The 16,119-nt window shown below is 51.7% G+C and overlaps 1 protein-coding gene across 1 annotated transcript; it reads right to left on the bottom strand.

The window, feature by feature from the left end:
• Positions 1 to 2,722: 2,722 nt before the first annotated feature.
• Positions 2,723 to 14,728, bottom strand: KCNK6 (potassium two pore domain channel subfamily K member 6). The gene is made up of 3 exons (XM_019978231.2): positions 14,367 to 14,728; positions 6,813 to 7,208; positions 2,723 to 6,651 (listed from the first exon to the last, which is right to left on the bottom strand). Exons 1-3 carry the CDS (start codon positions 14,686 to 14,688, stop codon positions 6,431 to 6,433), a joined length of 939 nt encoding a protein of 312 aa, XP_019833790.2. The 5' UTR covers positions 14,689 to 14,728; the 3' UTR covers positions 2,723 to 6,430.
• Positions 14,729 to 16,119: the final 1,391 nt, after the last annotated feature.

Here is a 16,119-nt window from a genome sequence, read left to right as displayed (position 1 = left end):
CCCAGGCACTCCCTCTTCTCCCTGCCCGGTGGTACCAGTCACTAAGTTAAAACCGGTCAACCGTCACTCTGCCGCTCCAGTCCCGCCCCTCTTGCCCGGTCTCAAAATGGCCGCCAACACTTCCACAACCGACTTCTGCTTTTCGCGAGGCACGCCTGTCTCCGTGGCAACGCGCTTCCCGACTAGCGTTTAAGGCTTAAGGGACAGAGGGAGGGAGAACTCGGCGCGGGCCCTGGACTGCAGAGGGAGCTGCGGACGAAGTTTGTGATAGGAAGGCCTTCAGGGAGTTCCTATTGGTCGTTCTGGCCTACTTATCCTTCTACCCAATCAGACTTTGATATCACAATTCTAGTGAAAAAAAAAATTAGGGCTCCGTGTGGGAAATTAATCTGAATGCGGTTTAAAACCCTCCTCTGCAGAACAAAGACAAAGGCAGTCGTATCATAGCGTTGTCTTGAGAAGTCAATAAGATAACACGTGAAGACTACCTGGCACAAATAAATATTCAATAAGTTAACAGTTTTCACTGGTACTCTGACGCCTACTAGTTAAGGACTCAGACTGTCTTTTTATTTTATTTTGCTGCTGGGATCATAGTTACCCCACCTGACTGAACCTGAGCCCCCTGCAGTGGAAGCTGGAGTCCTTGCCACTGAACCGCCAGGGAATTCCCCAGACCATGACTTTTTGATGGACTGCAAAGCTGACTTTAAACTCCAGTGGTTTTCAAACTTCAGAGTGCATTAGACTCAATCAGAAGGGCTTGTTAAAACAGGTTTAGGCTCCACCCCCAGGGATTTAGATTCCCTGAAGTCAGGTATGGATGTGAGAGTTGGACTGTGAAGAAAGCTGAGCGCCAAAGAATTGATGCTTTTGAACTGTGGTGTTGGAGAAGACTCTTGAGAGTCCCATGGACTGCAAAGAGATCCAACCAGTCCATTCTAAAGGAGATCAGTCCTGGGTGTTCTTTGGAAGGAATGATGCTAAAGCTGAAACTCCAGTACTTTGGCCACCTCATGCGAAGAGTTGACTCATTGGAAAAGACTCTGATGCTGGGAGGGATTGGGGGCAGGAGGAAAAGGGGATGACAGAGGATGAGATGGCTGGATGGCATCACCAACTCGATGGACGTGAGTCTGAATGAACTCTGGGAGTTGGTGATGGACAGGGAGGCCTGGCGTGCTGAGGTTCATGGGGTCACAAAGAGTCGGACACGACTGAGCAACTGAACTGAACTGAACTGAAGTCTTTAGATGGGGCTGGAGCATTTGCATTCCAGGTGATGCTGATACTAATGGTCTGGGGACAACACCCTGGGAACCTTCCATACCTCCCCAGGACCCCAGGGAAACATCCAAACTAAACTGTTTTCCAGAGTTCTGCATAAACTGATGCCTGTTGTCCCTCCTGTCCACTCATCTGTTTCTCTCTGTGGTCCAAAGCCTAGTCTTGAGTATCCTTGAGAGCCAGTATGCTGGCTCTCCTCTGAACTGTGCACACACTATAAACCCCTTCTGGAATACCATTCCCTACTTTGTCACCACCTGAGCATTTTCCTTCCTTCATGTCTTGTCTGTGATACAGGAGCAGCCCTCATCCCTCCCCTGACCACACTAGGCTATGGCTGCCTGGGAATGGGTCTCTGTTTCCCACTGCATCACAGGCTCTGTGAGGGCAGGCCTGGGGCTTTATCTATCATTGTTGTTTTCAGTTCTGTGCAACACAGCACAGAATAAGTGTTCCATGTAAATAAAGAGCTGATGAAAGTCTGTGCCCCCCCACCCACTAGCCCATCCCCACAGACCAGGGAGGGTGACTTCATCTGAGGGAAGAAACTCAGCAGCTGTGCACCTGAGCCCTTCTAGACTCACAGAGGCTGAGAGACTGGGGTGTCCTCATGGTACCCCCTGACTTTGGAATATAACCACACCAGGAAAAAGTGCCTCTGTTACTGACATGCCCAACATATACCCTACAGTTTCATTTATGCTAGCAAAAGACTAGCAGCCACCCACATGTCCATTAGTGAAACATGGAAATAACTTGGACTTCCCCAGTGGCTCAGTGGTAAAGAATCTGCCTGCCAGTGAGGGAGACGCAGGAGACATGGGTTCGATCCCTGGGTCAGGAGGATTCCCTGGAGTAGGAAATGGCAACCCACTCTAGTATTCTGTGGGATGTGTGTCCTAGAGGAGGCACAGCAGACATAAAAAAGGATATAAGGGACTTCCCTGATGGTGCAGTGGATAATAATCCACCTGCAATGCAGGGGACACGGGTTTGATCCCTGGTCTGGGAAGATTCCACATGCTGAGGAGCAACGAAGCCCGTGCACCACAACTTCTGAGCTGATGTGCTGCAACACCTGAAGCCTACAAGCTTTAGGGCCCGTGAGCCACAACTAATGAGCCCCTGTCCTACAACTCCTGAAGCCTGTGCTCTGCAATGAGAAGCCCACGTACTGCAACAAAGGGTAGCCCTTGCTCACTGCAACTAGAGAAAGCTCACACACAGAAATGAAGACCTAGTGCAACCCCAAATAAAAACAAATAAAAAAAAAAGAAAAGGATATGAGACCTACTCTTGTGCCTCTGAAATGATCTCTGAATGACACTTGAGTTAGTAAAAAAAAAAAAACAAAAACAGCAAGGTGCAGAAAAAGAATATTAGAAAAGCATATAAAATTATATATGCATATATGAGACATATAATATGAAAAAGGTACAGAAATGAGCCAATATTTTATTGAGCACCAGACACTGTTCTAAGAGATTTACAGATATTGCTTAATTCTCCAAGTCCACGAGGTAGGTGCTGTTATACCACTTCACGGATTGGCGAACAGCACAGGAAGGTGAAATGAGTGGCCTAAAACCACAGACTTGGGAATGACAGAGTTCAGATTTATACCCAGGGACTTTGCCTCCAGAGTCTGTGATTGTAATTACCCCACCATGCAGTACCACTTTTGCAAAGTGAAAGAAAACAATGACACACGTATACACACAGGTATATTGCTGGTACATGCCTAGGAGACCTGAGAAAATCTGTCATCACAGCCCACATACAGGAGAAAGACTTATTTCTATTGAATATTCTTCTACTTTTTCCATTTTTAAGTGTGCACTTTTTTTTTTTTTTTTTAAGTATCTGAAATGAGCAGGGCCTGGTTTCTTTTAGAGGAAGGAATCTGGAAGGAGCAGTGGTGGGGAGCAGAAGCCAGATCACACAGGCACCTTCCTCCCTCAAGCAACTGCCTCTCACCCAGCTACTGACTTTAGCAGCAGGGTCAACAACTGTGCTGAGGAGCCAGGAAGGCTGGGAGACTGAGAAAGAACTAGATAGTGGATATTTCTGAGCCTCCATGTGGCAAGGTGACCAAAAAAACAAAAATCCTCATCTAAATCTCCGTCTTGCACTTCCTGTGTGATCTTGGATAAGTTGTTTAACCTCTCTGGGCCTCCTGTCCTCATCTGCAATATGGAGAATGTACATGACTTACAGAGTTGCTGAGAGCATAAAATAAATTCTGGTGTATCAAGAGCTTGGAACAGTGCCTGGCAGGTAGTAAATCCTATATAAGTGTTCTCTCTCGTGTTATTAAAATGATTTTGTGTGACTTCTTAGCATCATTTGACAGCGTTGACTTTTCCCTTTTTAAAAGTCTCTCAACTCTCACCAATATTTCCCACTCTCCTGGTTTGCCTACTCCTCTCTTGAACTTCCTTTCTGCCTCTTTTGTAAGTTCTTCTCTTTGGTTGAGGGGTCATTGCTCATCATATGGGACTATGTTAATTAGAAAAAGAAGTCCCCCCTGAAAAAAAAAAGAAAAAGAAATCCCCTTTGGGCATATTCAGCCCTGAACTTCAACTCCAAGTTGTTTCCACCCTGCTGTCCAGGCAACCCTTATGCAGGTCCCTACCTGCATAATTATACATCATCATCCTGGCTGACTAGTTTGTTGATAGCTCCCATTCTCCCAACTTTCTGCCTTTCTAATATAAGCCCAGTTTTGTTCAAGTATTTCCCAGCCTGCAAACTAAAACCTCAGCCCCAGCCTCAGTCCCTGGTGGCAGGGGGAATCCTGAGGAATTCAAGCTAATCATAGTGATGCCATGATCACTCTGGCCGATGATTGACTCAGGAGCCAATTTTGGTCAATGATTTGGAAGAGGAAGTCTGCTGGGAGACACTGGGAAAAGGTTTCCTTCTTTCCAAAGAGGCACCATGGGAAGATACACCCCTTTCCCTCTTCTTGCACTAAAAATTAACATGTCTTTTTGTGATGCCTGGACCTGTGGCAGCCACTTTGTGGCCATGAGGAGAGCCCATGTGGGAGCCAAGCCTTCAGCTGAGGGTAATAGAGCAGAGAGACAGGGAATCAAGGAACACAAGACCCTGTTGGAGTTGTGAACTGTGTCATACCCAGAGATCTCTCCAACTTGGGTGATATACAATATACAACCATCTCACTGCTTCAGTCAGTGCCAGTCAGGATTGTGATACTTGCAACCCAAATCCTTCCTTACTGATATATACGCTATGGCTGATTTCTCAAGGCTGGTCTTCTCTTCATTCCCACCCAGGGCTGTCAATACCCACCTTCATAGTCTTGGTTTCCTCATCTGTCTGCAGCCTCAACCACCCCCTAAGTCCTTGCTCCGAGGGTCCTGTGACTTCCTGCTTCCTTCTCCTGGGTGTCCCTTTAGCCCTTCACAGCCACCATTCCAAACAAGCCTCAACATCTCCCTACAAATTTGTTTTCTCGCAGGTCCCCGACCTCGGGGGCAGCTGAGCATTGTCGGACCTTCCCCTAGCCTTGTCCCTCCCAAGTCTGTAAGCCTTATGGCCCGTCCACCTGGCCTTCTGAGCATACCTTGACTTGCCCCCTCCTCCCCTTCCCTCAGCCTCACCCAGTCCCACTGTCTCCTGCTTCACTCCTGCCCCAGCCTCCCCTGGGCACCCAGCCTGCCCCCCGCCACCCCACAAACACACAGCAGCAAAAGCCCAAATCTAACCATGGCCCTCTCCTGCTCAGATCCCTTCCATGGCTCTCTAGTGCCCTCAAGAAAGAAGCCAAGTTCCCAAGATGGTCATTTAAGGACACTTACAATGTGCCCACATCCAATGATAATACTACATTATCTTCCTCATGTGTAAAGTACCCAGAACAGGGCCTAGCCAAAGAGATCATCCCAGAATAACATGGCAGGCTCTGTGAAACCATCTTTTGAACTATCATTATTGCCATTTTACTGATGAAGAAACCGAGGAAATAGGGGCAAAATGACCACCGAAAGACACAGGCAGGACACCGCTGAGTTGGGATTTGAGCCCAGACAGGCTGGCTCCAGCTGGAGAAGGGCATGGCAACCCACTCCAATATCCTTGCCTGGAGAATCCCATGGACAGAAGAGCCTGGTGGGCTACAGTCCATGGGGTCGCAAAGAATCGGACACAACTGAGCAACTAACAGACACAAGCTGGCTCCAGAGCCCAGGGGACATAATGTAATTAGTTCTTGGTAAACAGGAACAGCTGTTACGATGGTGTCTCACTAAAAGCAGTACCTTCCATACTGGGCTAGAATCCCATCTCAGCTTCCTGGAAGACTCTATTATACAGGCCTACCCCAGGCATATCCAAATATGTCTAGCTCCCTGGACACACTGGAGGAAAATGAGTCAGGTACACCTTCTTCCCCAGACTGACTACTCTTCAGATTTCAGGTCTGAGTGCAGTTGCCCCTTCCTCCAGGAAGCCCTCCCTGACCTTCCCGGCTGGATTGGGTACATTCCCTGTGCTTCCTCTACCCCAGCCCTGACCACCCTGCACCTTCCCCTGCCCCCACTAATGAAGTCCTGCCTGTTATGAACTGTCACTGTATGGGAGACAGGACAGCGAGCCCCATGAGAGCAGGGCCCAGAGCATCTGGAACACTGTGGTGGCCCCAGCGCTGCCCAGCACGGATTGGCACAGAGGAGGGAGTTTTGAATGAGGGAATATATTCTTCCCACTTGACCCAAGAGGTGAATCAAGGCTCAGAGGGGGCCAGTCACTGGCCCGAGGTGAAGTGATCAATCTAGCACCTGAAATGAGGTCTGAGCCCAGAGCCTGGGAGAATCAGCAGGTGATGAGTGGCTACTCGGGTGAGAGAGGCAGATGGCATGAGGCAAAGACTGAGAAATACAGAGTCGGTGAGAAAGTCAGGGACGCAGAGTGTGTGGGGAGGCGGGAGGAGGGGCAGGGGAAACAAGGCAGTGCTGCTTCCTGGATCAGGGCGGCGCTCAGGCCAGTCAAAGGGCAGACAGTGGAGGCAGGGCCTCAGGAACACCAGGGTGTGCTTGTAGACAGGCTAGTCCATCGGTTCCAGTCCCGAGGGCCCCTCAGCCGCAGGCCTGGTCTGCAGCTGACCTGACACTTGCCCCAGCTACCTGGGGATGGAGGCGTAGTCCACGTGCGAGCCGGCGGTGAGCTGCTGGTGTGGCTCGGGCTCGGGGCTCAGGATGTCCACCCGGTCATCTTCCTCCGCGAAGCTGGTGGGGCACGGAGTGGGCAGCAGGATGAGCTCTGTGAGGCCATGAAGGTCAGACACACGGCGGAAAGTCTGCACCAAGAGCACCATGGCGACCAGGCCCAGGAAGAGGTAGACTGCAGAGATGGCGGAGAGGCAATGAGTGGACCCAGACCGCCCACATCATGGCCATGGGGCTACGGGATCCCCCAGGATGGGGCTGTGATTCTCAATGTCCCATGGGGCCAGGTTACCCTCACACCAGCCCTCAGTCCCCAGCCAGCCTAACCCCACTCACCTGTGACTAACAACTTGTAGACGGCCCGGTAGGGCTGGCCGGGGGCCTCTCCCGGAACGTAATCACCCAGGCCGATGGTGGACAGAGAGATGAAGCAGAAGTAGAAGGCATCCAGGAAGCTCCAGGCCTCCTCAAGGTGGGCAAAGATGGCGGCTGGCACCAGGAAGCAGACGGTCACCGTGACCCCCAGCAGGATGGCCAGGTGCCAGCGGGCTGCCTTCCGGGGGGTGCAGCCCCAGCGCTGGCTCACCCAGGACAGGGGCGTGTGGGTGAGCAGTAGCGACAGGCGCTGGGCTGAGGCGGTCAGCAGCAGCATGGTGACTGGGACGCCCAGGAGCGCAAAGGCGATGGAGAAGGCCTTGCCCCCGTCGGTCAGTGGCGTCGTGTACCCGTAGCCTGCGGGAGTCAGGGGGAAATCCTTCGGCCCACTCAGCATCCACTCTGGAGTCTGTGATTGCCCTAAACTGAAGACTAATTTCAGCCTCAAAGCCACCCCTCCCAGACTCTCTTATCTCCGGTGATGGCACCTCCACCCTCCCCACGGCTCAGGCTGAGAGCCTGGTGTCATCCTCCGCTCCCTTGTCACTCACATCCACTCTGTTGTCTCAACTTTTGCACAGAGCCCAAACCTACCCACTTTCCCCCTCACTCCACCCCAAGGCTTCCTCCTGGTCCTGTCTACCGGCAGCCTCCTCCCTGGTCTCCCTTCTCCCCCCATGCAGCCAGAGGGACCCTGTGAACTCGGGAGTCAGGTCATGTCCCTCCCCTGCTCAAGGCCCTCTTGTGGCTCCATCTCAGGTCAAAGTGCTTTGTCTGGTAACCCACGGACACCACACAATCCAACAGGGCAGCGCGCGCCCTGCAGGGGGTGCAGGTTCTCGCAGGGGTCCGGGAAGATCCCCCATGCTGCAAGGCAACTAAGCCTCTGCGCAACTGCTGGCGCCCACATGCCCTAGAGCCAGTGTTCCACAATGAGAAGCCCACACACTGCAACTAGAGAGTAGCCCCCACTCTCCTCAGCTAAAGGAAACCCACGGGCAGCAATGAAAACCCAGGGCAGCCAGAAATAAAACAATTTTTAAGTGGGTGTGACAAGCCCCACCGTGCTCTTGGAGGAAGGTCAGTATGGGTGTGAGTTCTGCAAACAGAAATACGACAAAGGGGAATTCAGGTGTTGGTGAAACTGGCTCACTTTGGCAATGCGTAATTTCCCAAATAAATCAGACCAAAGGGTCAGAGATATGACTGGGGTGGTAAGGGGTCTGATTCATGTTGACAGTAAAATGTCTTGCCCAAAAGACCACAGATCCAGCCTTGTGGTCCATAAGAAAGTGTGAAAGCATTGCCCATACGAGCAGCTTTCCCCTGAGCCCATCTTCCACACAAAAGGATCCCCTGACTCTGACTTTTTTTAAAAACAACAACAAAAAAGTATTTATTTATTTGACCGAGCCAGGTCTTCTTAATTGAAGCACGTGGGATCTAATTCCCTGACCAGAAATTGAACCCGGGCCCCCTGCATTGAAAGCGTGGAGTCTTAGCCACTGGACCACAGGGAAGTCTCCCCCTGGCTTTTATATAGTCAAAGGAATCGAAAGCAGGGGCTCAAGAGATACCTGCACAGCCATGTTCATAGCAGCATTCTTCACAATAGTCAGAAGGTGGAAACAACCCTTGTGGCCACCAATGGGTGAATGAATCAACAAAATGTAAGTGCAAACAATGCGATATTATTCAGCCTTTGAAGGAAGGAAATTCTGATACATGCTACAACATGGATGAATCTTGAGGATATTATGCTAAGTGAAAGAAGCCAGTTGCAAAAAGACAAAGCCTCTGCAATTCCATTTATATGTGGCACTTAGTGTAGTCAAAATCATAGAGACAGGGGACTTCCCTGGTGGTCCACTGTCTAAAACTCAGTGTGCTCCCAATCCAGGGGGCCTGGATTTGATCCCTGGTCAGGGAACTAGATCCCGCATGTCGCAACTAAAGATTCTGCAGGCAGCAACGAAGACCGAAGATCATGTGTGCCACAACTAAGATCTGGTTACAGCCAAATAAATGAATTAATTTTTTAAAATAATAAAATAAACATTAAACAAATCACAGAGACAGAAAGTAGAACAATGGTTGCCAGGAGTCGAGGAAAGGGCAAGTGTGGAATTAGCATATACAAGGGTATAGATTCAGTTTTGCAAGATCCAAAGAGTTCTGGCAACTTCCCTGGGGGTCCAGTGGTTAAGAATCCACCTTCCAATGCAGGGGATGTGGGTTCAACCCCTGGTCCCGCTGAGGGACTAAGATCCCACATGCCTCAGGGCAACTAAGTCTGTGTTCCACAACTAAAGAGAAGCCCCTACACCACAACAAAGACCTGATGCAGCCTAAATACATAAATAAATATTAAAAGAAGAGTTCTGGAAATGGGTGCTGGCACTGGTTGTACAACAGTATGAATATACCTAATACCACTGAACTGTACACTTAAAAATGGTTAAGATAGTAAATTTTATGTGTATTTCGCCCCAGTTAAAAAAAAAAAAAAAAAAAAACTAGGGAAAAATAAAGGATCCTCTAGATCTTGTTGGATACATGGCTACCGGGAATAAAGACATTCCCTCTTCCAGTGCAGCTAGATGTGGTCTGGAATAATTTATGGCCAAGGAGATATAGATAAAAGAAGCAAGTAACTTCAGAAAGTGTCCTTAAAGATAGGGAGACGCCTATCTCCCTTCTTTACTCCCTCCTCCTGCTGACTGGATCACAGATAGGAAGGCTGGAGCTGAGCAGCCATCTGGGACCATGAGATGAACTTGGGAATAGAAACCTCGCCTGGCCTGAGAGTTATATTGGAACCTGAAGGTCTCTGACCATGCAGCACCAATCTGGTCTTGGACTGACTCCCTTGAATGTGAGCAAGAAATAAACTCCCATTGTATTTAAGCAACTGTTATTTGAGGTTTATCACTTATGGCTCCAAGCTTCATTAATACAAGGATTTTGATGGAGAAACTCTAGCAGCCTGGCTGAAAGGACAGGTTTGCAAATGACATGAAATTCTTATAAACAGAAAAAATCAGAGTTAGAATAGAGTTGGAGGCGGGGAGGGCGGGGCTTCCCTGGTGGTCCAGGAACTAAGACTCTGGACTCCAAATGCAGAGGGCTGGGGTTTGATGCTTGGTCAGGGAACTAGATTCCATATGCCACAACCAGGAGTTTGCATGCTGCAAAGAAGATCGAAGATCCCTCGTACCCCAACTTTGACCCGGGGCAGCCAAATAGATAAACAAATATTTTTGAAAAACTAGTGAATATTTAAAAAAGAAAGAAAGAAGAGTAGAATGTGGGCTATGAGCCTCAACTTGCTACTTCCAAGAGTTGAGTCCAAAGCTTTGTTACTTGGTCCCTGTGTGATATTGGCCAAGTGACTTCTCTCTGAGCCTGTTTCCTCAGAGTACTTGAAAATGGTCTCATAAATGATCCCTTCCTTGAGTACAGGTTGGGACAGGGCACCTAGCATAGTCATGGAAAGAGTCAGCAAGACTGTGATGCTTGCTCCCTCTCCGCATTCCCAGTTCCAAGTGGGCCGACTCCTCCAGCCCTGGCCTCAACTGCAGTAAGGCTGCCTGAACCAGCTCCAGGCCTCAGATCTTTCTCAGAAGACTAGGGCCTGTGACAAGCCCAGGAACGCTGTGGGAGAGGCCTCTCTGAATGTTGTCGGGTTTTCATTTCTCTAGATATATTCAGGGCTCCCGGCTTTGCCAACAGCACTAATGATAAATGAGGCTCTGTCAAGCTCGGTTATTATTACTGGCATGTCTCATGGACACAGCCTTCCTGCTTGACCAAGCTTGAGTCAGGCCCCTCTGAGTTCTCTTCATGACTAAGCCCGGTTTCAGCAGGAATCCTAAGTTAAGAATCTGTCTGCAATGTGGGCGATGTACGTTCAATCTCTGGGTCAGGAAGATCCCCTGGTGAAGGGAATGGCTACCCACTGCAGTATTTGTGCCTGGAGAATTCCATGGACAGAGGAGCCTGACAGGCTACAGTCCATGGGATCGCAAAGAGTTGGACGCAACAATGCCACTAAGTTTATTTAGGGAGAATCCCCCACACTTGACATCTGATCAAATTTCTCATTATCCACCACTTGTACTGAAGTCCTTGGCAGTCTTTAACAAGAATCCTATTAAGCCAATTTAGCAAGAATCCCCTTAGCATCCATGTCGCCTCTTAGTACTTTTCCATCCACTAGTCCCCTCCTTCTGCTCTCAGCTCTAAACCTCCAGCTATCTTTGCCATACTCTGAATTGAGGTCAATCTCTCTCCCCTATTGCAATAACTTACCATTTTTAAGGAATGTCAGACATTTTTTTACAATATTCGTGTATCACCCTTCATCATTCATGGAAGCCTAAGAAGTAGTGTGGTGCACTGGTTAAGAGCATGGGACTCTGGGGAATTCCTTAGTGGTCCAGTGATTTAAGACTCCATCTTCCAATGCAGGGGACTTGGGTTCGATCCCTGGTTGGGGAACTAAGATCCCACCAGCCACAGGGCAACACACCTCACGTGCCACAACTACTGAGCCTGTGTGCTCTAGAGCCCGTGCTTCATAACTAGAGACGGTCTAGTGCCACAAGAGAAGCCTGTGTGCTGCAACTAGAGAAAGACCATGTACCACAACAAAGACCCAGTGCATCCAAAACTTAAAAAAACATTTTTTTTATTTAAAAAAAGAGCATGGGACTCCGAGGCCTGACAGCCTTGGTTCAAACCTGCACTCTACACTTCCTAGCTGTGTGGCCTTGGGCAAGTTGTCCAACCTCTCTGGGCCTCAGATTCTATTGCTAAGAAACAGGACCACAAACAGCACCTGGCTCACAAGGCTTATTGTGATGAGTGAGTTAAAGTCCATACGTGGCGTGGTTAAGTCTTCTACCAGGTCTTCCTATTCCTGTGAAGTAGGGAATGTGATTATCCCCATTTTGCAGATGACGGAGGACACAGAGGACTAGAGATCAGCAGTGGCTGAACAGGAATCTGAACCTGTGCCTGCCTTGAGTTTGGCTTCTTCACCTATCCTGCCTGGGATGACTTCTCAGAAGGCAGGATCTAGGAGGAGACAGGGAGAGTGAAGCCCCGAAGCAGGTTGGGCAGGCCCAGCCAGCAAGTGGCCAGCGTCTGTGAGATCCAGCCCAACTGCTGTGGCCGGGTTTGCTGGTCCACTTGACAGTGACAAAAGGCCCTCCCGGTGACAAATGGCAAAGGCCATTGTCAGCAGGGATGGGGAGTTAGGTGTGTGGGCTAGCTGAGCCCCAGACCCCTCCCCAGTCCAAATCCTAGCATGCTCAATTGCTAAGCCATGTCCAACTCTTTGCGACCCCATGGACAGTTGTAGCTCTCCAGGCTTCTCTGTCCATGGAATTTTCCAGGCAAGAATACTGGAGTGGGTTGCTATTTCCTTCTCCAGGGGATCTTCCCAACCCTGGGATCGAACCTGCATCTCCTCAGTCTCCTGGATTGGTAAGCAAATGCTTTACCACTTGAGTCTCCTGGGAAGCCAAATCTTAGCAAAGAGGCAAAGAGGAAGTTTGTGGGCTGGGGAGGGGTTGTGGGAGGACCAGCAGAGACTGACAAACAAAGGGATTTTCCAGGTCTGAGGAGCACTGAGGTGAGGGATTTCCCAGGTAGGGCTGAGGGGTGAGGTGTGTTGGTCCTACTTGAGGCTGTAGAAGTCCAGAGAAGGGGATCTGTGGGGTCCAGTTAGTAATCTGAAATCAGAGGCCAGTGTCCTGGTTTGAAACAGATCCTGGTTTGGGGCTGGGGTCCTGGGTCCAGAGGAAGAAGGGGAACAGGCACCAGTGGGATTACAAATGGGATTAGGAGGGGGTGGTTCTCAGGTAGAGGGGGCTTCTGAGCCCAAGGATGCCTGAGCCAACATGATGGGGGGAGACAATGCTAAGGGGATGATGGGAGGGGGCGTGTGTCTCATGTCCTGGCTCAGAGTGTCCAGGGTAGAAAGCGGTAATGGTTTTGAGTGAATAGTGGGGAGGGTTCTGGGGTACAAAGAGCCTGGAGCATCCTTGATGGAGGGAGAGTCCAAACCAGGCTGGGACAGAGTTGGGGCAAAAGGTCCCAGCTGTGGGTCTGGAGGAGACTAAAGGGGTCCCAGGTCCCAAGGAGGTTCCCTTTCTTGAGAAATTCATGGTGGACAGGGGGAGTCCAGGGGCAGGGGCAGCAGGTTCGGAGAGTAGAGTCCCTGGGCTGGTACCCTGGTTGGGGGGTGGGTGGATTCTTGTCTCAAGGATAGCATGTGTGACCAGCGTTGGGGTCCCAGGTATTCTGGGGCTCTTATAAGGAGTATCAGGGACCAGAGATTGGTGACAGTCTCAGCTAAGGTTGTCACATTCAAAGAGGCCCCTATAGAATTCCCTGGTCGTCCAGTGGTTAGGACTCTGAGCTTCCACTGCAGAGGGCACAGGTTAAATCCCACATGCTGAGTGGAGAGGTCAAAATAAATAAATAGAGGCCCCCGTGGGAAGTCCCTGGTCTGAAAAACCCTAGGGGTTTTTGCTGGAGCTGTCTTGGGACTGGAGGAGTGGAAGTCCTGGGTGAGGACCTTCTGGTTAGAAAGTCAGTGGTTCTTCCTGGAAGGCGCTCAAGTTCTCTCCCACACTTCCACAGCTGAGAGCTGCAGAATTGCAGGGGTGTCCCTAATGGAAGGAAAGCCCTGCATTGAGGGCTCCCCCAATACAAAGGAGATGCCAAGAAGGAGTGGGATGTGAAGAGGGGTCTTGTGTCTAGAGTCAGGGCTACCTGCAGGGAAGTATGACAGTGGTCAGGAGGAGGGCAGGGGCCCTTGCTGGGGAGTGGTCTAGGTCCAGAGGGGTGGAAGTCTGAGATGGATTCCCTGGGTCTTTGCTGAGGGATCTCTACTGGCAGTAAGGTCTTTAGTGATGGTGCCTGGAGAGGGTCTGGAGATTCAGGGTCCTCACTGGGCCACCAGGGCCAGGAGGAGACTGGGGTAAGGCTTCTGGAAGGACACATCCCAGAAGGATGTATTTGCAGAATCAGCAGACAATGTTGGAGGGGATGGAGGTCTGAGCCAGAGAGAAGGGCTGAGGTCCTGGGTGGCTAATGGGGAGAGGGTCTCAGGCAGAGGGCCCTGGGTTCTCAAAGGAGGTCTCTGAGGATTGTTCTAGGCCTAGAGGGGACTAGACCCAGGTCTCCAAGGTAGTTAAGGCAGAGAAAGGGAGCCCTAGATGCTTGCCCGAAGGTACTTTGAGGATGGCCCCGGACCCCAAGAGAACTGTGGGACTTCCTACTGGGAGGAAAGGTCTGGATGGGGACTCCCCAAGGTGGAGGATCCCACAAGTGTGGGTCCCTGGTTCTCATCAAGGGGTTTTGAGGGCATCCTGGGTTCAGAGTTGAGACTGATCTGCTGGGATCGGGGTATTTCGTGGTGGCTCTGGGGTCCCTAGGGAGGCGAGGGGGAGCGGGGGGTCTCGGGTCCTCGTGGGCCGGGGGCTCAGGGCGGCGCTCACGTACCCACGGTGGTGACCAGCGTGCTGGCGAAGAAGAGAGCCGAGGCGAAGTCCCAGGCGGGGTCCGAGGCATTGGCAGACCCGGAGGCATTGGCGAGCGCGGCGCGCCCCAGTCGTCCGGCCGCCAGCACCCGCTCCACGAAGGCGTCCAGGGCGGGGGCGGCCACACACGGGCTGCGCCGCAGCAGCTGCTGGCGCAGCATCCGCAGCTCGGCTCGGAGGCGAGCCTCGTGCGGCCCCTCCAGCCGGGCTACCAGCAGCGCGCCCAGCACCAGGTACGCGATATATACTGCCAGGGCGCCCGCCAGGAGCGCACCCCGCCGCATGGCTCAGCCGGTCGGCCCGCCTAGCCCCCCGCCGCCCCGCTGACGTGGCCCCCGCCTCCCGATCGTCCGGCGCCGGGCTTCAGTTCCGGGAGTGCTCGACGCGCTGCCACCAGCTACCCAAAGAGGAAGAAAAGAAAAAAGGGGAGGGGCCGAGGTGGAGGAAACTGAGGCACGCCCCACCACCAGGTGTGGGCACCGAGGGGGAGGAGCCCAGCGCTCCCGGACCTAGGAGACCGGCAGGGTGCTCCCTCCCCCGAGCGGGCGGCTCCCTGTGCCAGAGAGAATCCGAAAACTCCTTTACGCCCGCGGACCGAGGAGTCGCTGCCCGACTGCGCCGCACCCGGGCGCTTGGCTGAGGGGCCAGAGGGACAAACTGAAATCCAGCCCTCCATCCATTTGTCAAGTCGTGCGTTCTGGAGTGGGAATGCATCCACCTGGAGGGGACGCCACAAAGGGGGACACCACAGGGCCAGGTGTCACCTGTGCCTTCACAGACGGGATCCTTGCTGCTGCTGCTGCTGCTGCTGCTGCTGCTGCTGTTAAGTCGCTTCAGTCGTGTCCGACTCTGTGCGACCCCAGAGCCAGCAGCCCACCAGGCTCCCCCATCCCTGGGATTCTCCAGGCAAGAACACTGGAGTGGGTTGCCATTTCCTTCTCCAATGCATGATCCTTAGCTAGTCACTTAAATCTTTGCTCAGCGCCCACTTTGTGCCCGGCCCTTTGCTGGTTGATGCCAGGGAAACAGCAGTGACCAAGGCTGTCCTGGGTCCTGCCCTCAGGGGGCTCCCAGCACTTCAGCAGAGTGACAGATCAGAGGATCAGGGGCTGTGATGAGGGAAGCAGAGAGACAGGGGCTGGGATGGCGATGCCTACAGGACTGTGGAGCCAGGACTCATAACTGAGAGACCAGAACAGTATTCAAGTTCCCCAGAAAAGGCTCAGAGGGTAAAGCGTCTTCCCGCAGTGCGAGAGACCTGGGTTCGATCCCTGGGTTGGGAAGATCCCCTGGAGAAGGAAATGGCAACCCACTCCAGTACTCTTGTCTGGAAAATTCCATGGACTGAGGAGCCTGGTAGGCTACAGTCCATGGGGTCGCAAAGAGTCAGACACGACTAAGCAACTTCATAACTTCATACACAGGAGGAAAGGGAAAGCCACAGTGACAGGGTCACTTGCTGACATCCTTCCGGAATACTATCACTCCTCAGAAGTCATTTCTACCATTATCTTTGCCTGAGATAACTGGAGGAACTGAGCGACAGAAAAGGGGAGGCTGAGGGGGGAGAAAGAGGAGACAGAGTTAGACAGGGAGAGACAGAGGGCAGACACAGGAGAAACTAAGGTAACAATTTTCAGTGCTCCTCACTAGCAGGTGCGCCTGTGTGCGCTCAGTTGTGGAGGGTCATAATGTTTTTGGCAAACCAGGAAAAC

Source organism: Bos indicus, chromosome 18, assembly GCF_029378745.1.
Source record: "Bos indicus isolate NIAB-ARS_2022 breed Sahiwal x Tharparkar chromosome 18, NIAB-ARS_B.indTharparkar_mat_pri_1.0, whole genome shotgun sequence".
Lineage (NCBI taxonomy): Eukaryota > Metazoa > Chordata > Mammalia > Artiodactyla > Bovidae > Bos > Bos indicus.
The sequence above is the reverse complement of the archived record's forward strand: the minus strand, read 5'-3'. Positions and strand labels throughout refer to the sequence as shown.

Excerpts from the sequence above, each read along its gene's own strand:
- KCNK6 (XM_019978231.2), bottom strand. The coding sequence starts at position 14,688 with ATGCGGCGGGGTGCGCTCCTGGCGGGCGCCCTGGCAGTATATATCGCG. Across the intron at positions 7,209-14,366 it reads CACGCTGGTCACCACCGTGG|GCTACGGGTACACGACGCCA; the intron begins GTACGTGAGCGC and ends TGACTCCCGCAG. Across the intron at positions 6,652-6,812 it reads CTACAAGTTGTTAGTCACAG|TCTACCTCTTCCTGGGCCTG; the intron begins GTGAGTGGGGTT and ends CCATCTCTGCAG.